Source organism: Leguminivora glycinivorella, chromosome Z, assembly GCF_023078275.1.
Source record: "Leguminivora glycinivorella isolate SPB_JAAS2020 chromosome Z, LegGlyc_1.1, whole genome shotgun sequence".
NCBI lineage: Eukaryota > Metazoa > Arthropoda > Insecta > Lepidoptera > Tortricidae > Leguminivora > Leguminivora glycinivorella.
The window spans coordinates 20049298-20074304 of NC_062998.1; the positions used below are offsets into that span (position 1 = coordinate 20049298).

The window sequence follows — 25007 nt, forward strand, 5'->3', positions numbered from 1 at the left end:
CAACTTCAGCCGCTTAAGTGTCTCGGAAAACAACGTTGTTTCATTTTGTAGATACGAAACCCTTTCATGTTCAGTTCTCCTTTAATTAACTCAAAACAATGAATCCAGAAAGCATTTATGTTACTTAATATAAATTATATAAATAGGTAGGTAGATGTAGATACTCGTATATTATTGTAATGCCGTCATAAAATCGATTCACCAATAAAACGAAGTGCTGCCGCGTAGATCGCGATAAATTTAAAAAATAAATAACAGATTTGCATTAGGTAATTGGCTAAATTGGCTACATGCACCTGCAGAATTTTTTAGAATCACAGCCTGCAAAGGTATGTCAGGCACTTAGCTGGGGAATCAGTGTGCAGGCTCGATGGAGCTGCCAACTCCACGCTATCTGCACACTTGCTCACTCCGTACGCACGAGCACAGGAATAAAAGTGCACTCTTGACACATTTGTCGAGAGCCCGCGTGCATCAATGAATCCTGCTGTGTTGGAAATTGTATTATATGACTTGTTTTTTCAGTGGAAAATAAAATCAAGAATAAGCAAGCCAAAAAAAGAGGAATAAGCAGTAAGTAGATTATAGACAAACAATACATAAATATTGGTTTTACCCGAGTAATTCACGGTTTCTTTCATCATATTTACGAGTACAATAGACACATCCATCCAAATAAGTGTGTTAACAATCGATTTAAACACCTTGGGCAACAGACTGAGAACTGAATTTTTTACGCCAGCGGCTCTATCGTCTTGACTTTGTATCACCGAGCAGAGCGTTAATTTATTGATAAATCCGGTACAACGCAGGTTGAATTAATTTCTGTCCATTCATCAATTAATGCGGCCGAGTCGTTGCACTCGAACTGCAGTAGCTGCATGTTTGTTAATTCAGAGCATTCAGACCACAGGCGGAGCAAATGTCCTGACCTCGATAGAAATTGTTAAACAGGCTAGGTTAACTTACAGCCGCACTGAGGAGGTGGGATGGTTTTCCAGAGAGTGGGGACTAAATCCGGTTGGGACTAATACCCCTCTAGCACAACTTGCCTTGTCGCGCGCGAGTCCATACTTGAAGTTGCGCTTAATGTACCCACATACTGCCATAGACATATCTTTTTTTTTTGCTTCAACCAAGTTAACAGTACTAGCCAACTACACAGCAGCAAATAAACAAAGAGATTCGGTAATGGAAAGCATTTGCTAAAGTGGGAATGCTGATAAAGACAAAAATGATGGCATTTTGAACTGCATTATGGTATCATCTACTGTTTTATCACATATATGCTGGTAATGGGATTTCAATCCATTGTATTGAACGGCGAGCAGAACTACAGAGCGTAAGTGGGGGGGACAGGGACCCCTCGGCGCGCCGCGAGCGCAGCGGATGCGCCTAATCACATCAATGCGAATTCGCGAGGATACTTCATATCAGCCGACGCGTAAGTGCTGCTCGTTCATCATTCAATGACGATCCTTTTGACGCGCGTACTTATGCGAATGACCCATGCGGGATCAGGGCGCGTTGACAAAATGCCAATCGTTCACGCTCCGCACCGTATTGTAGTTTCTTTGTGTCGCTCTTCGGCTTAAATGCGACACCAGCATGGTATACTAGTAAGGTCAGTGTGGTGAAGACCGTCTACCCGGAAAGACCGTCTATTGACTATAACTTTTTTGTTTATATATTTACGCCTCTCACACCTCTGGAGGTATAGCAGTTTTTCATCCTTAATCCATTGGTCTTCAATACATATCCCTAGGACGAGCACTAGTTAACAATAAACTTTTTTCTCGTTTCGAACTCGAACATCAAGTTCAACATGGTTCCGCAAAAAAATAAAATAAAATAGAAGCAGTCGGAATATTTGTATATCATGTATGTAACGCAGTCATTTAATAACCGTTATTTCTGACTAGTACTATTATTCTACTCAAAACGCGCTTAATTTCTAGTTTTATGTTCTGAAATATGTAACTTAGAAATTGTGCCTAGTCAGAAAGTCCGGCATAAAAGAGAAAGGCAAGACCGGCATATGATAAACAAGGAGTTGCCAACCTTTTTTAGGCTTTATTGGAAATAAGTCGTGTCTAAACAATATCAATATATAGGTACGTTTTTGGCTTATGATAGTTGTACCGTTTTTGATTTTAACTTCGAAATACAGTTTTGATAATGATTCGTATGGTGTTACTAAAATCATTCGAAAGTATTAAGTAAAAATAAAATATATGTGACATGGTTGTGAAGAATGATAAGAGGTGAACAGAAGTAAGCCTGCACTGCATTATTCATCATCATATTTAAGTTGGTAGAATTATCGTAACAAGCTCTAACCGTTTTTTATTATTTTTGTTTAAGTATATTTAGATTGTGCAACATGCGGTGACAAATATTTCAAAAGAGAGTAGGGTTTCAAGTTGGTTAGTATTTTTATAATCAGCATTACCCAACAGGGACCGTATGGGTACCCTTTAAAACGGTTTTGACACTTTTGACCGACTATTTTACGGCTACCCGACCGTTAATTGACATTGCTGACTGTCACTTTGACAAAAAGTCGTCATGGGTGTCGTCAATAAGTTGTGGGTCGGGGGTGGTAGCTCAGGTAGGTGGTAACTCTGGTAGTAACTATAGAAAAACCAAGCATTGCTAAGAAATGTTACCAAACCAATTCACGACATCTTAATATCCTTATATACCTTTTCTTAATAAAAAAGTTTCAAAAACAGATAAGTAGTTGGATTTATATGAGTCTGTAATATCGTGACTAAATTGTATCGCCGGTGTTCGTTGTAAAAACAGTATTATGCAATATCTGGACCTGAAAAGAAAAGGTTATGAACCCCATCTACGGGACTTATGCCGGTCTTGCCTTATAAATAGAAAAATGCTTATATGTTCAAAATTTTAACATTATTTTATTAATTATTTTATTATAGGTGGTTTGGGCATGTAGAGAGGATGGATGAGAGGAGATTAACGAAGAAAGTATATGAAAAAGGAGTGGAAGGGTCAGTTGGTAGTGGAAGACCTAGGCGAACTTTTCTTGATCAAATCGGGGAAATATTGCAAAGAGGCCAGGTCAGAAGTACTCGAAACCGACGAGCGTGTATGAGAAATGTTATGAAAGTGTGTGAAGCGAAAGTGGTTTGTCAGGATCGTAGTAAATGGAAATCCGTGATCTCTGCCTACCCCTCTGGGAAACAGGTATGTATGTATGTATGTATGTTTATTAATTATCTAGCACATTCTGCCCTGTTATTACGTAAAATAACAATGATCATGATTTTGGAACCTAGTCTCATATGAAATTACGCGACAACAAGCACTAGACGGTCTTTCTGTACTCATCGCGGGAGGACGGTCAACCCGCTGAGCCTTATAAAATGTGATCTTTATGACTTAAAAGTACCTTATTTCACCAAAATATTATAAAAGCTTTGTAAAATATAATATTTGCTATCTCATAGGACCATGCGCATTACGCCAGACTACATTATAGAGTTTTATCCACTCAAACTTTATTTCAAATAAACTGTGCCGGACTTGCCCGCACTGACCTTACATGATTTATGTTATGGCATAGTAGTGCACGCTTACGAATAATTATATCTTATCACTGTCAAGCTCGTGGTAACCTTAACTACATAACGACATTAACGACCACTCTCAGTCCGCGGCGCAAGCTCCAAATAATGTTTCGCCGTCCAAAATTAAAATTCCTTTCCTGATTCCAACCGGTGACAACCAAAGGAGCAAAGCCAAGGGAAATGAAAAAACGTAGTATATTTTGGTAATTATTAATTTTATTACTCAGTGTTTATCAACACAACATGACGTCATATGATTTGGTTCAGTCTGGAACTTAACAAACTAAATCCTAAGATTTGGTACAAGACCACACAATCGGCACTAGTACGTGTAGCTATTTGATATACGCACATTCGATAAGTTACTTGTAACACCTAATACGACAATCGTTAAGAATAACATTTACGTGCTCTATAAATGGCTAACTCGATATATGGCAATTGCACCCATTACTTACGGCCGACGATCCTGGACACCCTTTCCCTTCTCATCGATCGCTCACCGCTCACATCAGCAGTTCACGTCGCTACCGATCAAGTATCTTACCTTTAACTGGTATATCTAATCTAATAAAGCTATATACAATAACTCCTGCGTCCTGGAATACACTACATAACATTCAGCAAAACCTACAAATGTTAAGAAACCATTAGAAATACATAGTCACCGATTCGGACGCTTCATATTTTCACGGGAAAGGGTGTCGTAGGCTAAGAGTGAATTTTATTGTAAGCAGAGAACAAAATAAAGTTATGAATTATGCATTGGATTATTTTGAAATATTGGGTGCATAAAGATTTTATCACAGGGCTTAGTATAATATTTTTTACACACCGAAAAAATATTCATATCTATTATAATCATAAACATTAATCTTAAAATCTAAAATTACATTGCATGCCAGTACCGTAGACATTCTGTCAACGAACAACTTCAATCAGACGAAAAACAAATGACTACATCACACATAGATAAATGGGTCAAAATACATTTCACACGCCAGAGTTAACATACAAAACATGTCTTTTAAAGAAACCATCGATTATCTACCAAAAGGCATCTAAGTATCAGCTAAGCGAACAAAATGAACGCAAGACAAGGTTGTATCTATCGAATTTATTGTCAAAGGTCGACCTCTCAGCCGCGCGCTGCGATAAAAGTGTGATCCTACTTACGATAATCAATTCATCGGTTTCGGGAAACGATATTGTCCTCAAATACTACACGCAGAACCCAAATACATACCTATATCATGGCAGTGCTTCAGACCTCGCTTTTATGTATTCCATAAATGAAAAATATTGTGGGTTCATACTCCTCGTGGATTCATACAGTTAATAAATATAGCTTAGTAATATAAATGCTAGATCTAGATCTACATATTACCCACTGCAGAAGTCTTATTGGGCTTACTAATAGACTAGGTCGATTTATAACATTTCTGAATAAGTATACTAATAGAAAACTCAATAGTATTCAGCAATTTTTCAGTAGTGATACAAATACTGAAACTTTGTTGGCAGCAATTTTAATTGCTTTGGTATACTTAACCTTTTTTAATATGTGTAGTATTAATTAAGTGGGTTGATCACAAAATAAATCTTAACAAAGGATTGCAAGTGCCTATGTGAGCTGCTCGCGAGTATCAGATTGACTGTAGCTGCACTTACTACTTATGGGTTTTTTGAAAAACCTATTAAGTAATATAATTATATATATATATATCTTAATCCATTATATGCAACATAGTAACTACAAGCGAATGCAATTGAATAATTGAAAAAAATAGTTTTAAAAATACTGCTTAGCTCTGTGAATTAACCGAAACAAAATACTTTGTCATTAACAAAAATGTCTACAGTCACGTGTAGAAATATTTATGGGTGTTAAAAGTTGGTCAACTATGACTACGAAATAAGCTATGTATTGGATACATTTTTGAGGAACTTTTGTTAACCTATATTTTTACACTTGACTGTAAATACATAAGTTCTTCTAACAGTATAACATTTGCTTTACCAGTTGTTGGTATTAAGCCTTTGCCACGGGCCGGTTTAGATATAGCAGTGAACTTATACCTATTCATGTGCTTCACGTCACGTGTAACTTCCAGCAGTTGAATTTGTTGAACGATTAATTTATACGCTTGTATGAACGCTGAATGCTATTTGAAATTAGAAACGTCGCAGCACATGCCATTAGTGAAAGTGACTGCTTGTTAAAATCTATTGCTTTATGCAATACAACAGTATGTGCAACTTGAAGACATCTTTAAACTAATATATATTTAGTAACTTGTTCGCGAATGAATAATTACAACCTTATTCTTTTAGCCGCTGCCTTGTCGTGTGCTCGGTTTGAGAGATCACTTAAGTGATTTAATAATAACCTACTTATATTAACACTCTAACCTAATTGATAAAGATATGTAAATTATAATTGGACGAAACTAAAACGGTCGGCCAAATTATTTTAACAACAACACATAGAACACTTTTGTTTAATAAAGCTGACAGTAACTTTTTAGGTAAGGACCCCATTTCGTGGCTGAGGGATTAAGTAATCGTCTGTTAAGAGAATTACTTCTACGCTTGAAATCAGCTCTTAAAAATTTGTTCAGCGCATTACGCTTTATGCTTGTTACACCTGTACAAATAAATGGTTTATAATTTTCGATAGAGCGCAACAACATAACATCGCTTGTGAGCCGCGTTGTTTGCCAGTTAAGGGAGCAGCAGATCACCGTGAGTACTACAGGTGTCGCCTAGAAGTTGTTTGGACCGGCACGGCATCGGCAGCGCTCCGGCTCGCCAGACTTGGCGTACTAGTATAGTTATATACGCGACACGTGTCGTGGCAACCCCACTACGCGGCCGGCACCGGCCAGCCCGCTGCGAGCTTTACACTCAGCCACGCGACGCCCCTACAGCTACCTTTCAAAAGTGAACCTTATTCACGTACTTATGTAAAACTGTTACAATTATCTTGAGTATGACTTACTTATTTCCATTTTTTGATCTTTGGCTAATTAAAATGAGACTATTAAAATTATAATAAGAGTATTTTTAGAACCAATACAGTATCCAATACGACGTAAATATATAAAAAATAAAATATCGCTGATGATACATATTAAATACATAGACCTGTCGGTCTTCATCATATAATCCATATTAAAGTGATTCTATAAAGAAATCCTAGACATCAGGTATCTTATAACTCTTATAAGTCATGTCACTCATCATTTTCCCGATAATTACATTAAAGGCTACTTCGTTGGGCTCATCCTAGATGCATTACCTACCCTGTTTCAACGTTAACATTCTTTTCATACAACAACGGGATAAAATATAATTTATATTTAGACATTATAATTACAAGGGATGGAATTATAGCACAATGTGTAGATGCCAACGTCTACGAAACTTATCATAAAATAATATTTAAGATAGCTTAAAGACAAGGATTTCATGAAGAATCTAAAATAATCAGCAGAACACTAGTTCCGCACGAAGATATTTGTACAGACCTATTTTAACATTTAGAGTTTATAGTATTAACTGGTGTAGCTTTGAAACGATTTATACGAATGACGCGTTGGCGTAGTTAATAGGTATTAGGTAGGGGAGGGGAGAAGAGGGGAGGGTGGTGGTTGACTAGTGCGGGCGCTTACCGCCGGCCGCGGTGCTTCTCGGTGGTGGCGTCCTCGAGGTTGCTGTCCCAGTCGAACTCCGTGACGCCGCTGCGCGGGGCCACCTCGCCGAGGTGCCGCCAGCGGTACTCGAAGTCCGCATCACGCTTCTTCAGGGCCTCGAACCTACATCACATATTTCGATTAAACTACAACTACATTTATTTGTCATTTCTGTTTTCTTTGCTATGTTTTACTCTCTAATATTGGATACCTACTCGTAACCTAGGGTCAAACGTGTTTACCCGTGCCCGGATGCAGTCACGTAGTTTATTGCACAGTACCGTGAGTGTATCCGGAACTTAAAAACGGAACGTTTCCGTTATGTGACCAGGAAGAGAGCAAGAAATTTGATATTTAGTGGGTCAAATAAATTGATAGGATTGATTACTAAAATCCAGACTCAAATTGGTTACAACTCAAACTGTATAACCTAACCACAAAATTAAAATTTTGAAAAAACCCCCGACCGCGACATAGTAGGCCGATTTTCATGAAACATGGCTAAGGACACTCCCGACTAACTCAGCTTTCAAACAAAAGAAACTAAATCTAAATCGGTTCATCCGTTCGGGAGCTACGATGCCACAGACAGACACACACACAGACAGACAGCCAGACAAACGGACACGTCATACGTATAACACCCCGTCGTTTTGCGTCGGGGATAAAAAATAGGTTAAGAGAAAAGGGGACGACCGCTTCTCCATACAAAGTAGGCCTCATTTTCATCCCTTGGATATAGACATTATGGAAAATATTTTACAGTAGGTACATATGGTGCTACTTTCTCGCACTAATAGGCCATATGGGTAATTCCATGTAACAGAGTAATGTAAGTGACCAATTATTTGCATGTTTTTTTATTCATGGTGCTAATTTAAATATCAATATATCTAAGGATTAAAAGTAGGCTTATCTAGAGATAAATTAAGACTTCAATTTGCATCATAAATAAAAAAACATGCAATGAAGTGGTCACTTACATTACAGTTACGTGGAATTGCCCATATCTACATTATGTACTATAGAAGGACATACAATACAAGTGTAACAGTAAAGAGAGAATTCACTCATGAGCCGAATTAAAAGTTAAAACACTCCATTCAGTAGTGTATTAATTTATCGCCAATCGTTTCTAATTTCCTCCTTCCCGCAATTGTATCGTAATATAGTAATTAATATGTATAAATCGATGAATTGAGGAAGTAGCGTTAGTGGACGTACCTCTTGAACATGAGGTTCTTGGCGAACTCGTAAAGCTCTAGGTCGAGCGAGTTGAGCTGCTTGATGTGCTGCACCTGCGCGGGCGAGAGCGCGGCCAGCGTGGCGCCCGACACCGTCGCGTTGTGCTGCGTGAACGGCACCGCGAACCGCAGGTTGAACGTCTCCTCGAACACGTACTGCGATATCTGCACCAAACAACGAAACCCTGCCGTTTATACTTACACTCCCATCTAAAGGTAACTTGTAACCACTCCAACCAATTTGGGGTCCTTTTGAAGTATAGAGCCTAGAACAATGGTGGGCAAAGTACGGCCCGCGGGCCAACTCCGACCCGCGAAAGCATCTAATCCGGCCCGCCACCGGCCCTTCAAAATAGTGTGTGATATGGCCAGCACTGTAGTAAAAATGCATTTTTGGTGTAAATCTGGACCGCCTGTAAATTTCGTTAAAATTTTGGCCCGCAATGAAAAAAGTTTGTCCACCACTGGTCTATAGAGTCTAACCTATACATATATTTAATTTTAAACATGAACCTACATCATTTGCGATCTGGGTTAGAAGGTTAGGTGTACCGTTGAAAAAGCCATGAAAAATACACGTATTTTAGTCGTTGTATGACGATGTATTTTTTTTGTCAAACAATGTCATGAAAAATACATATATTTTCATGGCTTTTTCAACGGTAGTTAGGTGGCAGTAGATTTCGTAAATGTGCCATACCAAATCCTGGGATCAGTCGCCAATGACCCCCGGCTCTCACATGAGCCATAGTAAAATAAGTTATAATTTCGACCCAGGTGCCCTCTTACGACTATTCCGTAAGGTGTCAGGGCCTCCTGAAAATATGCATGGGCCCTGATTGCAAGGACGGCGCTTTAGGCACCTAAGAATTATTTCTATACTTAGATCTATCTCTCTTACAGTTTCCTAGCACTCACACGCGATCAATAGAGTACGACTAGATCAGAATATTATCGTGTGTGCATATACTGACTGTACTATCTACCTAATATTGATCATCGTAAAACAAACGAAAACTATTGAAACCATTACATCCTTTAGTTTATGGAAGATAAATTCCCAATCGTTGGCACCCCTCCAATTATTTGACTTTTGACCGAATACGGAGGTTAATAGTCGTAACTTTTCTTATCGAATTCGATACCAATCAATAAATGTCATGGTTTACCCCTCCACAAGTCCACACTTTATACTCGAAAGATGTAAGACGAACTAAATGTAAACTGCTTGCGAAAAAAGAGTAAATATAACAACACAATTTCATATTCCTCCATAGACTCAAGATAACATATTCAATATACAGCTTTACAGAAGCTTTGCGTTACTCTAAGAATATATTAATTTTTTTTCATAGAAAATATTATTTATTATTGTTTTATTCATGTTTAAGCTTTGCGTTTTTAGGAAATTGCTTTGTAAGATTTGACGCTCTATTACGGACATGGTATGAAATTTATAATCAAACCCCCTTATTCATAAACGTTCACTAAAGTTATCAAGCCGATAGTTTCTTTGTCCCTTTCTATCACACCAATACGTCGGAAAGGGACAAACGAACTTTATCGGCTTGATAACTTTAGTGAACGTTTATGAATAAGGGGGAAAATGTTTAACACAATTACGATGTGAAATTGATACAGCATTAATAATGAATGTTTCATATATATGTAGCAGTCAATAGTCATGTAGGACTGTGAGGGGTTTAGAAGAATAGATATGTCGCAAAGTAGCAACCCTAAGCCGGAGCGACAAGGAACAAATGGCGCCACAGATACGGGAACAATGATTCAAGTGCAAATAATGTCCGAGCCACAGACCAATACAACAAGACGGCCCTTACAGGGCGACTCGCGGCCACCAAGCATACGAAAAATCAGGTGTATAAAAGTTTGAACGCGCGCGACACCGATCAGTAGCGCCCAAGTATACGACCCGCTAACAGTGTTCGTGTCCGCTCGGGAAAAAATCTTAAATAATTAAATTTGGTTACAAACAATGGTCTCTTGCAGCATAAAGTGGTGTGGCAAGTCTTCTAACACTTCCACATATAAAAAAGATGGAATAACATTCCACAGTTAAGTCAAATTAATTATTTTGTTGAATATTGTTTATTATCCGCGGAGTTCATTTATACTGGTCAATATGGTTGTAGTGAGCGGCGCCGAGGCGCGTCCATCCCTTTTTGCCTAGTTAACAATGCGATATGCTATCCCTTTCACGTAAACGACTAGGGATGGGGCCATGTTAGTTTATGTCTGTTGCGGGAACTTCGTACTACCGTTCGTACCATGTGCTACCATTTTATGAAATATAAAAGAAAGCAGATTTGTAATTGTGAAATTATCTAGAATCTGTAGAGTTTGTAGTGTTATTTAGTTGATTGATTAGTTTAGAATATTTAGTTGGTAATTTAACTTAGTAAACGTAAGTAAAAATGCACAGTTTAGAACTAATAACTAAGAGTAGAATGATAGAATGATTTTTATTGAGGTGCTATCACAATCATCATCCTCCTTGCGTTATCCCGGCATCAGCATTCGCCACGGCTCATGGGAGCATGGTGTCCGCTTTGGCAACGAATCCCAAGATTTGGCGTAGGCACTAGTTTTATGAAAGCGACTGCCATCTGACCTTCCAACCCGAAGGGTAACTAGGCCTTATTGGAATTGAGGTCAACATCATAATCAGATATGAAATTTAATCTATGGCTACGTTTCTGGTCCATCAGCAGATCAGCTCCATGATACCATAATATTGCATCGTCACATGATTTACACAATTATGTGTGCAAAATTTCAGCTCAATCGTTTAAAAATATCTGCTTTAAAAGTCGCATGATTTAACCCGAATATAGTAACATTGCAAGTTAAATAAAAGCTTGCAAAAACGCCTAACTTGCGCATTTCTCACCATTACTTGTACAAATAATACTTTATAACTAAAGAAATATAAATAAGTTAGAAAAACTGCTATAATATTATAATTTGTTGCAAAACAAATTCACCACAGTACTGGTACCGGTACCATTGTCTATAATAGACATGTCCCATTCCCATCCCTACGGCTAAGCGTAAAGGCGCGCCATTATTTGAAACGACCAATGGCAGCACCGGGCGCTCCCGCCTCACCCCGCAAGGATTGGTGATTTGCGTCTCGAACAATATCGCTTGCATTAGGCTTCTAGTGGGGTGTTCTGTGGTCCGAGCTTATCTTCGTCCGGGGTCAGTGCTCGAGAATAGGTGGACTAGGTAATTGTGCATGCTGAGCCTCGCGTCCTTCTTCACCAAACGACCCACATCCATAAAGCGCCAGCAATAAATCATGCTATCGGCGCCGATGGTTCCGTCATACTTTACGATCTGTGAGTTATTCCGCTTCTGCAGTTCCTTTCTCGGCTTGCCTACAGTTTTAAATAGCTGTACTTAAACAGTATTTCAATAATGTTCGAGGGTTTATTAAGCATGAACGGCGCCCTACATCCGTCGCCTACGTTAAATACCTATAGCCGTTTTCCAATTAACGTAAGCACTATCAAGGAAACTAAAATAGATTTAATCAGAGTAATTTGTTTACATCTTGATATACCTACATAATAAAATTGATATCAAGGCTATCGTTTAATCAATACACACTCGGAGAACGAGTGGCTAGTCCTAACCAGGGTGCCTATAAAATTTTACAACTACTAAACTATAAACTAATAGATCGTGAAATGAAGCCATTTATAGGTACAAACGCATAACTTATAAAGACATACTCGTTAAGAAAAAGAGAATCATAATTTAGTCTGTTTTCGGGTATAGTGTATTTAGAATAAGTGTTACCTTCTGGTACTCGGTGAGGCCGAAGTAGGCCATGGCGGCGAGGTTGCGCTTGGCGGAGGCGAGCAGCACGCGGTCGGAGTCGGGCGTGCGGTGGCGCAGCGTGCCGTTGTAGCAGCCCACAAGCGCCAGGTCGGCCAGCATGCGCGTCTGCCGGTTGTTGGCCAGGTTCCACGGGCACGCCGCGAACTCCTCCAGCGTCACCGCGCGCCACGTCTCGCCGCTGTAGCACGCCGGCACCTCCAGGGCTGGGACACACACACACATACCAATACCAGCAACACTACATTATGCATGCATTCTCGTATAACCAACCCGCAAAATAAGGTGGAGACTCGATTGCGGTCGGCAGATCAAAAACTTTAGCCAATTGAATGCTATAATTAATCTACCTAATATTTATCCCACTCGTTTATTATATATTAGCTGAATATTTCCGACTAAATTAAACTCCTGGGAAATGAAAGTATGTAATAATGTGGTAATGATCGATCAACAGGAAATACCACATTTATTTATACCTCATTTATCACGTTACTCATCAGATTGACTGAATAATTTCCATGAAGTAAGCATAAATGTACTTTAATTATTAATCCATGTATATTTAGAATGTTATGTACGTTTCCGCTAAGCAGAATAATGCCGCCAACCCCGACTGTAACCACAACCTCTAATGCGCTTAAGTTTCAAATTAGCGACAAGGATATTAAACAGGTGGCTCGGGCTAGTGTAATAATGAGCAGGAGAGATCGATCAACGTCACGCGCCTTGACTTAGATCTCCTCAATCATAATCGCGAAGGGTGGCAGTGGCAGAACAGTAAGTAAGAGGTGTTGATAAACGGATTAGTACCGAAATCCTAAAAATAGAAGCAATCAATAATTATTTCCACTTTATTGCATGCTTGCGGGGAATGGGCACGCTAACAGTGCGGGTCTGAACTTTAAATCTTCCCCATGGGTGTACGATTATGTACCTACTACTTTGTGTATTTGGACTATGTGGCACTTAAATAGACTAGGCGGATGGAGTAGGGGTACTTACCAGTGGCTGTGCGGCCCTGGCACCAATGCCGGGAGCCCTTCCACGTCGCGCCGCGCTTCACGTGCCGGTACTCCGATAGGTATCTACAGACGAACAGAACTCGTTCAAACTATTTTCATGGTAATTTGTTAACACACTACTACGCTACACACTTAACCTTCGAGTAAAAAATTGCTCCCATACACTGTCATGCACTACCTAAACATGTGTTACGTTTGAAATATGCACATTGTATTAGTTTTTATGCTAAATATTATTTACTTTCGGAAATATTACAGAGAATAATTTAAAAAATACAAAAAAATATTGTTACTGAAGTATCTACTTCCTTCTACTCGTAAGTCCTTCCAATAGCACTAAAACGCAAACTCGTCGACATGCGTATCCCGCCCAAGGACGATATAATACCGGGAGCGGGACAGACAAAGCCCATACAAACAAGCGTACCGCTCAAAACGGCCCGTTTAGGCTTAAAACTAGATGGAGCTATTTCGCAGCCTGGAGTGGCCAACATCATATTTTCCCCAAATATTTAAATACATGCTTCTTTATTTTAATATCATGATATCACTTCAATAAACATTTTAAAAAAATTGTAGGGGTAATTAGTATTTGATAGGTGGCGCTAAAAAATTGAGGTACGATTCTTAGTATGAACATTGGAAATCCTATATAAAACATCCTTGGTCCTGCCTAAGGACTGTTCAATTTACTAAGCGGACACACTAAAACATCTTTAAAATTTGTAATTTAAAAACAATTGATAAACAATTGACGGTGACGACATTAGAAAAGCTATCAACGTCGATCGCTACATAATTATTTTTCCATAGTTAATTATATATCACAATGCAGCGTATTACTTTGAACGATCGCAAAGCAATCTTGCACAAATGGTGTACTGAAAAGTATTATCTGCAAAAAATCGCAAATATGTACAATTTTTCAAAATCATCGGTGTTCCAAATCGTTACAAAATTTGAAGAGCATCATAAGCTTGAGGATTTACCGAAATCTAGGCGTAGAAGCGGTCCGGTAAATCCTCAAGTCCATAGCTGGGCATTAACTCGTTAATCCGTTAATCGTTAATTAACGAAGTTAACATTTCGATTAACGGATTAACTTTTAAGTTAACTTGAAAAAATGTTAACGGACTCGTTAACTTCCGTTAAATTTCTCCGAGTCCGTTAATCGTTAATCTAGTAGGGCACAGGCGCCATCTGCGCTGCGAAAAACACGTTCTGAGCGCTACTATAAAAGCCCGAAGTACGGCAAATCCTATGATTTGCCGGTAAATCCTAGGTTTACCGATGTCGATTGCTAAAAGTCCGAAATATTACCTAAAAAAGTATTCTTCACGTGGATTTGCTTTTACTAACTTTGATTCGGTGAATCCTAAGCTTTACCATGGCGACTGTTGTAGTGATAGGGCAGCAAATTCGAGGCCTATTTACGACCACATTCGCTTCCCTAGCCTCTACCGCCCAAAGTGCCACAACAGTCCCGTCACCGCCAGCATCTCTCCTGACACAGCTCTTGGCAGTAGCTCAGACGATCACTGCCTTCCACGTGCAGCCTAGAGTTCAATAGGCTAGCTGTACTTCGGCCTTTTACAGCAATATAATACGTTATAGTGGATACTGATGCAACTAAATATTTAAAGAAAAGTTTATTTTTTTCATGTGTTAACGGATTAACGATTAACTTTAACTTACGTTAAATTTGTCGAAATGTATCGCTTTAACGATTAACGAAGTTAACTTTTTTAGTAACGGATTAGCTATTAACGAAGTTAACTTTTATAAAATGTTGCTAAAGAATAAATCTCGTTGCATTTTAATGAACGACAAAACGTACGTCAAATTTGACTGTAGTACAGTCAACAACACAGCTGTGTATACAAAGTGCCAAAAATATGTATACACACCTTTATGTACAGGTAATAAAGTTCTGTATACATATTTTTGGCACTTTGTCTGTATACACAGCTGTGTTGTTGACTGTACATTACCGGGACCCCAGTCTCACAATGACGTCGTAGGAGAGTATGTGCTAGATGAGGAGAAAACCATAAAAATGTATAAATTCGTGAAAAAAGTACTTGTTTAGCAAGCAATCTGTTCCTGTTGCTTTAAGAGTGTATCTTATTTTGCTACTGGTACTATTGGTGGCGAAATTTACAGAAAAGAATACATTCAAATACGATTTTTTGTCATCTATCCGATACATTATATCTTTCCTTTGTTTGGGCCTGATTTAGCAAGTGCTCACTATGCTGGTCAGACAGTTGAGCTACTAAAACCAAAAAACATGGAATTTGTTAAAAAAGAAGCCTATCACCAAATTGTCCAGATCTCTGACCTATCGAGCGGTACTGGACCATTGTTGAGACATACTTACGAAAGAATGTCTGAGAAGATATATTTCTTGATGAATCCAAACGAATGTGGTCTGCAACTTGCCGAAAAATAGCAAGAAGTGATGTGCAGGCACTCATGCGTCGTACCCGTATAAAAGTCCGAATTTTTTTCCGATGTACTTAATTAAGTTCTTTTTCATATTATCTATTACGTTTGTTGTCGTTTTAATAACATTCAGCTAAATAAGATGTTATACTATGCAGAAAAAAAATGCGTGTCCGCTTAGTAAATTGAACAGTCCTTATCCTAACCTATAGAGTCCCAACATGGTCATTAGAAAGTAATTTTTTTTAATTCTTAATTAAATGAAGGGCATGGTTACGTTAAATAACTATGTAAGATAACGTTCCTTTAAAAAAAGCCCACTTGTTGGTAACACACTGTATAGCAAATCCGGAGTTGCAGGAGTCTACCTACGATGCCCGCTTGCCATCAGGCGTATGCCTATTTTCCACCGACATCATTATATAAAATAAAATAAGACATACATTAATTATTACTATTATTAATGATGTATTTAAGTGTAAACAATAGCTAAGTAGGCAAGGCTTTTACGACCGGCACAAATAAAAATGTGACATCAATCGTTCATCAAACAGCCTGGAAAGGCAGTTAGCAATAAAGCATTAAAAGGGCTTTGTTCCGTTTATATAATGGGCTTTTAACGAACAGTGGACGCGGTTGGTCACGTCAGGCGCTGTTAGTAAAATTTGACGCATACCCTACACTGGTCCTGACTTCTGACCCCGGGGCTCCCTGTGGTTTATCGCCGACGCCGGTGTGTCATTCGTCCGCCTCCCGTATCCATGTTTCGAGATCAATGGGTACATTTCACTGACTTATGTTTCAAACATCGGCGTAGAACAGTGCGGTGCGAGGTGCGAGGCGGACTAAATTCACTACTCGTACCTAATTATACTTGTAGTGAAATATTATCAGTATTATTACATTTTCGTTAATACCTACGACCTACGTAATCCCATAGTACTACTTCGTAAACTAATCATGAAATCAACAAGGACGTTATAAAATATTGGAATGGCGACAGGTCACAAGGCCCCTGCCTTTAGATTATACTGTACCTAAATGTACTTAAATATCTATGAACAATGCAACGTTAGCACACTAATTAATCTAAATTATTTAATCTATAATTATTAAAATTAAAGTGACACTAGCCGTAGTGCCATACCGCTTAGAACAGATGGCATAGGTATGAGGTACATCGTAATGGTACTCACAATAGTTAACATGCGCCATACGGCAATCAGTCCCCCAATGGCAATCGCTTACGATTAAATAGTAGCGAACGAAACAACTGTTAATGACGTACTAATATGGAAGGCTGATAAAGATGCACAAATGCGAATCGTTGTCGTAGCGATCATCACCAGTAATCACCTAAGTTTCAAAATGGCAAAAATGGATAGTCGAGTAGAATGGTTAAATGATATGTAGGTACCTAGAGACAGGCTCCCGCAGTAGGGTGATGTAGAAGTATCTCCTGTGCACGGCCGAGCCCTCGTGCCGGTCCAGCTCGCTGCCCACGCACGCCGTCAGCTCTGTGAAGTCAGCGTGCAATCCGCATCTGTCAACAAAACATCCATCATATGGTCTAAGTCGATTTCAAAAACTGCGGTATAAAGTACGATAAACAGTAAAATATCGCTTTTGTTTTTACGACACCAAATAAGTTATTAAATAGGTCTCGGCACGTCTTATACGTGTCTCGAGAGATCACAGAGCGGTCAGCGGAGTCCTTCTTTGTTCAGAGCGGCGGTGCAAAGAGAAAAGACCGTCAGCACTCTAGGTTCTATCATTCTATGCCTATGATTTATTATATTGTAGGTATGTTAGTTTTAGCTCCTCAGGATTACTTTTCATATAGTAAATGACAAATATTATAAATGATTATATTTTGTGCATCTCATATACTTAAGTATAAATTGATGCTACTGATGGTTGAGAACTCTACATACTCGTATCCACATGATACGCTTTAAGGGATGCAGTCAAGTTAATGTTAATAGGGCTCGGCCTAATTCAGTAATTCCCGTAGCGTCCATTGAAAGCAGGGGATGAAGTGGAGCGTGAAGAGGCAGATAGCCCAGCGACTGCACATGTCTCGCTGCCCACTGCGCGACGACGCGACGCGATTATGCCCGATTATTGTACCTACTTTATACGACCACCGAGCCAGATTTCCTTCAGCCTTCGCCTTATTTGCATATTATGCTCGTTATTATGCAATATAACAAGTTCATAACAGTTTAGCTCGACTCAATAATCTAGATACATTCAATTAAGCGCTAACATAGCCTTGCGACAGTGGTTTGCACCCTGCCTTATTTTATTAATAACAAGAATAACTTAACCCATACCATAACTCAAAGTCCGTTCTATCAGTTATGATATGACTTTGCGAGTTTCTGACACATGATATCAGCGTGTGTAGCCGAATGCACAAACGCTCACGAAACGCTCACGAAACGAAACGCTCGTAGATATCTATCTACATATATCGCTCTTGCGTATTGGCGCGACAGAGCCAGACTATAATACCTTTTGCGGCGTTTCGTTTTCGTTTCGCGTCGTAGAAATGCCATTCGGCTACGGGGCCCGAAGTTGAAATATAATTAGTATCCATAGTAAGTGCCTAATCGCCGCTGCCAATGTGCATTTGTCCGTCATATGAAAAAAAGTCTGAGTCTTTTCTAAGTGCTGCTAGCAAGAAATTCAAAATAAAGATATTTTTAACTACAAAATCGCTTGTATTTAGCAGCTGATGCAATTTTTGTAAAGAAGCTGTTCAATATGTCAGCGTGTGTACTTTGGCATGACATGTTAACACAAGATTGTATCAGCAACCTGTGGCGATACAGGTTAATTAGGCGTGATAATATACATTGTGTCGGCGCATCGATGGCCGCAGCAACAACAGGGCGGCTCGGCGCGGCTCGGCGCGGCCGCGCGAACAATTACCGCTCGGCAATAATTAATACAGGTTGATAACAACCATGGCACCTACTACGCAGTACAAGCTAGCCAATTAAGTCAATGCAGTTACGATGATCAGCTACCGACCATAAACCTGGACACAGGGATTTTTAGTCGAGAATCAAACATAAACATCATTATAACGGAAAGTTCCAAAGTTATTCTTTATTTATAGTCAAAGTAGGCGTCCATAGGTTACGGTGACCGCTTTACATCAGGCGGGCCGTATGCTTGTTTGCCACCGACGTAATATTTAAAAAAAAAAAAAGCAAATAAATTCATCCTTTTATTGATCTGTTTCAGCTGACGTGAAGTTAATAGGTATATTACTGTTTAGTGTTTTCTTTTACTTTTAGATAAAGGAATTAATGTAAATGTTATGGACCAAGTGATTAATAAGGGCATTATGTATAATGCCCGGGCATTATGAATAATGCCTAGCTGTATTGGGCAAAGTGATTAATCATTGTCTAGACGCCATTTTTTATCACATTGCCCGGTCATTATGATAATGCTACGTGATCGTTGGGCAAACTGATAATAAGTTTAACAAGTTTGCATGAACGCCATTTTTTATCACATTGCCCGGGCATTACAGCCAATGACGTGTAAAAAAAGATTTTGTTTTATTTCCTTTCCTCGCATTTTTGGAGAAAAGTACTATATTTACTCGGCGGAATTGCAACTCGTGCCTTCGCATGTATGTATTGTCGAATTTATATTTAATATTTTTTAAGGAAAAAAAACCGCCGCTTTTGGGGTTCTGGTGAAAGGTACTTGCGAATGTTGGATTATGTAGAAATGTGTAAGTAATTTTTAAAACTGCTTTTAATATAAATCTTTGATTATTTGATGGAAACACAAATTTAATGAATATACGTATACCGGTAAGGTTTGAGGAGTGTCCTCAATTCCTCATGAATCCGATATCCGATTACATATAAGAAATCGAGTTTGACATTTGACTTGAAAACTCAACATACTCCTAACAAATAAATGTCATACATAGGGGTATCTACGGTTTAAAGCTGGCCATTAGTCCACCATAACAAAATGTGGAATTCCTATAACACTTAGATTATAGGGTCATATTTATTTTTCGTTAGTAGTTAACGGTATTAGTCAATCGGATGTCAATTTAGCGCTTTGGTAAACGTACGTGCGTGTGTGGCGTAATAAGGGTGATGAACAGAGGGCGGAATTACTCATGGCAAAAATCAAACGTCAATAGAGTTGGAACGTAAAATTTTATCGACTATCGATTAAACTGAAATTATCAGTATATATTGTTGAGTTGTTTTCGACGTAAGTAAGACAAGGATACTTCTTTATCCATTTGGTGGCTGTTTTTCGTCTTGGATTAACATTTTTTTTCAAACGTGAATTAGTTGCAAAAGGACTAGTGACAGAAATGGTAATTAAATGTCATTTAATTGACTTTTAATCTAATCAAAGAGGTAAAAATCAAATGGTCGACTAATCAAAGAGGTTAATGTTAAAGTCAGAAATATAAAAGGTGACTGAATTTATCGATAGCTGAATATGTCGATAAAATTTAACATTCCAACTCTATTGACGTTTGATTTTTGCCATGAGCAATTCCGCCCTCTGGTGATGAAAATTACCAATTTTTAAACGTTATTTAGATGAGTATAACAACAGTTTTGTGAAAATGTCTGTTCATAACAATAATTTACCAGGTATTAATCTCATTTGTTTGTCGTTTTTTAATTATTAAGTCTAATTTAATTATAATTCTACATTTAAGTATCTTATCTACATCAATAGTACATAGAATTTACGAGTTTACCTGAACTCAAAATGCAAAAAGTTATATTGCGGGACCTGACCCGTCTGTATTTTATTGCTGATTTGACAATGCATTTAGTTAGTAATAGTGTGTTGTGAGTAAGATTCATGTCACCATGCTCTTATTTTAGCATGGCTTCCATGCTTTAGTTATACTTCCGTGATCGGTCCAGTAACGACGGAGATATCGTGGAACAAACATAAAAAAAAACATACAGACGAATTGAGAACCACCTTCCTTGAGATTTGGGTGCGGCGGTTAAAAATAGTCATCCACGAATTGCAGTTTCCCGGCCTCTATAATATAGTTATACAATATACTCTCTGTATGAAGATGAATTTGTAGATAACATTATCATTTTGATCATAGAATCTAGATGCATCCTCCGAACTAAAATCAAACCGCTAAGAAACCCTTCTGGAGGCGTCTCTGCATTTCATTATTCTTAACCTAGGCCGGTGATTAGTCAAAGGTTGTTATTATTTTATTTTAATAATAAAATCAGTCAGCATTATTTATATTTTCAAGGTTTTTCATTTTGGTTTAATAGGTCAGCCAGCTGTTTATGTCTACACATATATGGAATGGCCAGATGCTAATTTTATTGGACTAGAACCCACTTGAAACGTCTAGTATGCAAAATATCTGGTTAATAAAATTTATTAACCAGACATTATGCATTTAATGTGGTATACATAATATTGTCAATGAATATAAAGTATGTAGGTATGTTTGTTGAATTGGTCACATTTAGAGTAGCAGATGGTCGCCTAGACTTTTTGGCGGCACTTTCTTGTTGACCGACGTTAGATCGCGGCTGACCCGACGATCGACCGCTCTGCCTCGATGCAAATATTGCATATTGATTAGGTACCATCAGCTACCTGAATGCAAAGCTTTGAGATTGTTTTAGGAGTTCATATCAGCATAAATATATTAATTGTGTTTTTTCCTGCACAACGCCAAAACTACTATCAAGAAGGGCGAAGCGATGAATTCGCGTGAGGCAAAGACTAACGATGATGCGGTTTGCGCCGTATCTACGACATCTACGTGCGAACCAATACTTAGGGTGTGTACAATACACATGGATCCGAAATGTCTAGGGAAGATCTGCGCAACTATGCGCGATGAATCGCGACCACGTGCGGTTTGCAACTTCTCACTGAGAGACGGAGCCAACGTGCTTTTAACTTACAAATTGAGATTCTACAATAAGTACTAAGTTAATAATCTTCGGAAGTAGTTCTGAACTGCGGATAAGTGTCATGTGATAGCCCTAAGACGTGACGGCGACACATACGAACAAAAAAATCAATAATTATAAGTTACAAATATGTACGAGTATATGTAGTGCTGTAATAGAGTGACTACACACTAAAATTAAGCGTAACAACACATCGCAGACAAAATTGGAACTTCCATATTTATAATATTTATTTCATAAAATGGTCACAAATAATGGCACACACACACACATTGTAAACATAGATTTTCATTTTAAATATTCGTACAAATAACAGAAGAAAGTGTCAAAAACGAAAAAGTGTTATACATATTTTTAGCCTAAAGCCTAGGTATTATGCAATTTGAGCTGAGTTTGAACTTGAACCCTGTCGGCAATTTGTTAATGTCTTTTAGCTGGCACTCAGCCACAGTTCCCACTAGAAATCTGTATTGTTCCTAGTAACTAGGAATAATAAACGACACAAGTAACGCTGTCCCCTCCGTTAACGTTGAACCAGATAATTAGATCTGTCAAGTGTAACAGGATTCTGACGTGATGGATATTGTTTGATCTAAAAGGTTTTTTATCGAGTTATAGAGTTTGAAGAGGGCGGGAGCCGGTGAGGAGCCGGGAGCGTCAGTGGCGGCGCGCCGCGCGGAGGATGAGGATTTGAGGAAAAGTTGGCACGGGGCCACGGAAACGCACTCGGGCCGCGGGCGGCCGATGTTGCTCACTCGACACTTTCACGTGCGCCACACAAAAGGCTCGGCCACATACGACACGATGACGTTTCAACCACATGCCTGACAGTTTATACACACTCTGACTAGCAGTTAAGTAGGTATTTTCCCTAGGTTTGATGCAAGAATTTTTGTTATATAAGTAGTTATTTGTTTTACAAAATTGTTTAACCGTTCGTTCTAAAACTTAGGTACTTATCAATGAAACACGAGCAAGTGAAAGATTCCAAAATTAAATCAAGAGCGCAACGAGCGGTTCAAAAAGTGAAATCGTGATCATTTCAAGTGATCGACTTCAAGAAACGAGGAAAAAACACATTTTAACCTCGATTGATAAATAAAACCTTATAAAAAGACAGTATGTACATATTATTAAAGGTAATTATCATTCAAAATCATCACTTCAAACTGAATGCTTACGCCAACATAATAAAAAATTGCTCAAAATATTTACTACATTACTTTGGCCCACATGTGGCTAAAAATGAAACTTATCGTTTTATTTAGAACAATAAATATTTCTTTTGAAAATAAATAAAATAGGACAGCAGTCCCTATTTCATAATACCGATCTTTCTATTATAATAATACAAGCACATCTGTGTCACACAGGTCTGTGAGCTGCAGCCCTCTGAACTCGTAAAAGAGAGGCCGCTGTGCCAGGTCATCTATTTTTTGCCTAGGATTTCTTACGTTTTTAGCAATTGATTAATGGGAATTTAGGGCACGGGCACGACATGTTGTTCATAAATATTATATACGTTCAACTGATTACAAAAAGGCAAAACATGAAAACACGCAGTTATAGACGTATACATGAATAACATTAACAAGAAATAAAAAAAGACAAACGTGTGTTTCCCAATGAAATAGGAATCAAATGGAGGTGGCATAACTACAAAAAGATGTGGCCGACAAGAACAAAACATGGCGGTCGAAAGTGATATAAGTAAAAAAATTATATCAAATGCCATGGCATTTTGAAACTTATGTCCATCGAAGAACTGGAACACAATATGGCGGACCGGCCACAAAAATTTGCTACAATAGAGTACTATATGCCAAGTCCACTCTATTATGTCAATGGTGTTTCCGAATAGTGGCATAATTATCTGTCGCCGATCTTGCACGGCGAGTAGAATTCACCTCCGCCCACGTTCGGCCGCGGCATTGTAATATTTATGGCGGACGGGTGCCACTGCCATTGCCATACACTGCTTTTTTCAATACGCTATTCGTCGGTTTACCTACACATAAATTATTTCGAAGACAATCGCAAATGCCAAGCCCCTATAATGTTGTAAATTAATGGTCAGTGTGTTAGGGAGAGATAATTATCTTTTAAACAAAGGACAATAATGGCTCTAATATAATATGGGTTGTTTAGTAAGTTTATATTTTAGTCGGAGCGGGCTGAAATGGTAAGTACTTACATACTTATGAAAACGACTGAATTAGATTCAGAAATTGATTAGCAAAATCGATGATATGAGCAAATGTATATAATTCCAATGACCAATAGTTAAGTTAGTATGAATTCACATTAATGTTTCTAGTTATTTTATAAAGAAAGATGTAAAATACAACACCTACATACTGTGGTCGTCCGATATATCATACATATTATATACTGCATTACATTTATCTATAAAACAGTTCATACACAATAATCACTGCAGTACTATGTAATTAAACATGATCAATACTTACCTATACACAAGTACTAAATGATTTCATCATGCGTAGCGCCTACAGTTTAGGTACTCGTCATTAAACTACCCCTGTGCGACAATCGTTTGCGATACGTTAACAAAGTCTCTGTATGGCTGCATGTACGACAGTGACACTTGTGTTTCGTTCACCACGAGGGAATACACGATAGACGCGTCGGCTACGCACCCAGGCTTTGCAGCATGTAGCCAGGCCAACCTTGCATGATTACCGTGACCAACTACGACGTTGGTCTTCCAAATATCAAATTATACAATCTGTATTGTACCTACTAAACTTTACTAATTGAAAACTGGAGTTTTGGGAACGGCGGTCTTTCGATCCATTATGAATGTTGCAATTTATTGTAATCCTACGACTTTGTACAGTCGGGTCGTAAATGTTTATACAACTTAAAAGTGACTAAACCTTTCCATTAAAACATTAAGTACATATGTATATAAAAGTCTACCAACGTATTTAACTCTACAAAAAAAGATGTACTTAATGAGGTTGTGGGACTGTCTACTGAACTTACATTGACTTGCCTATTTTAAAACCATTCATTAATATACTACTCGTATTATCCTTGTTTTTCAACATAATAATGATAGCAAAACCTTTCCCAAGTTTAACGGCGTAACTTAGGCCTATTTTACCAACTGTACACGAATGTTAAGGAAAATAATAATATACGG

General features: G+C 38.3%; 1 protein-coding gene across 1 annotated transcript in view; it reads right to left on the reverse strand.

Annotated features, from left to right (window-relative positions):
• Positions 1 to 3792: 3792 nt before the first annotated feature.
• LOC125240598 (heparan-sulfate 6-O-sulfotransferase 2) overlaps positions 3793 to 25007 on the reverse strand; it is a 65083-nt gene continuing 43868 nt past the window's right edge. Inside the window, exons 4-8 of the mRNA XM_048148550.1 lie at positions 17287 to 17412; positions 13405 to 13487; positions 12361 to 12605; positions 8516 to 8700; positions 3793 to 7414 (exon numbers count right to left, since the gene is read on the reverse strand). Of these exons, the coding sequence (XP_048004507.1) occupies positions 7267 to 7414; positions 8516 to 8700; positions 12361 to 12605; positions 13405 to 13487; positions 17287 to 17412 (787 nt within the window). The 3' untranslated portion in view covers positions 3793 to 7266. The remainder of the gene's footprint in view (positions 7415 to 8515; positions 8701 to 12360; positions 12606 to 13404; positions 13488 to 17286; positions 17413 to 25007) is intronic.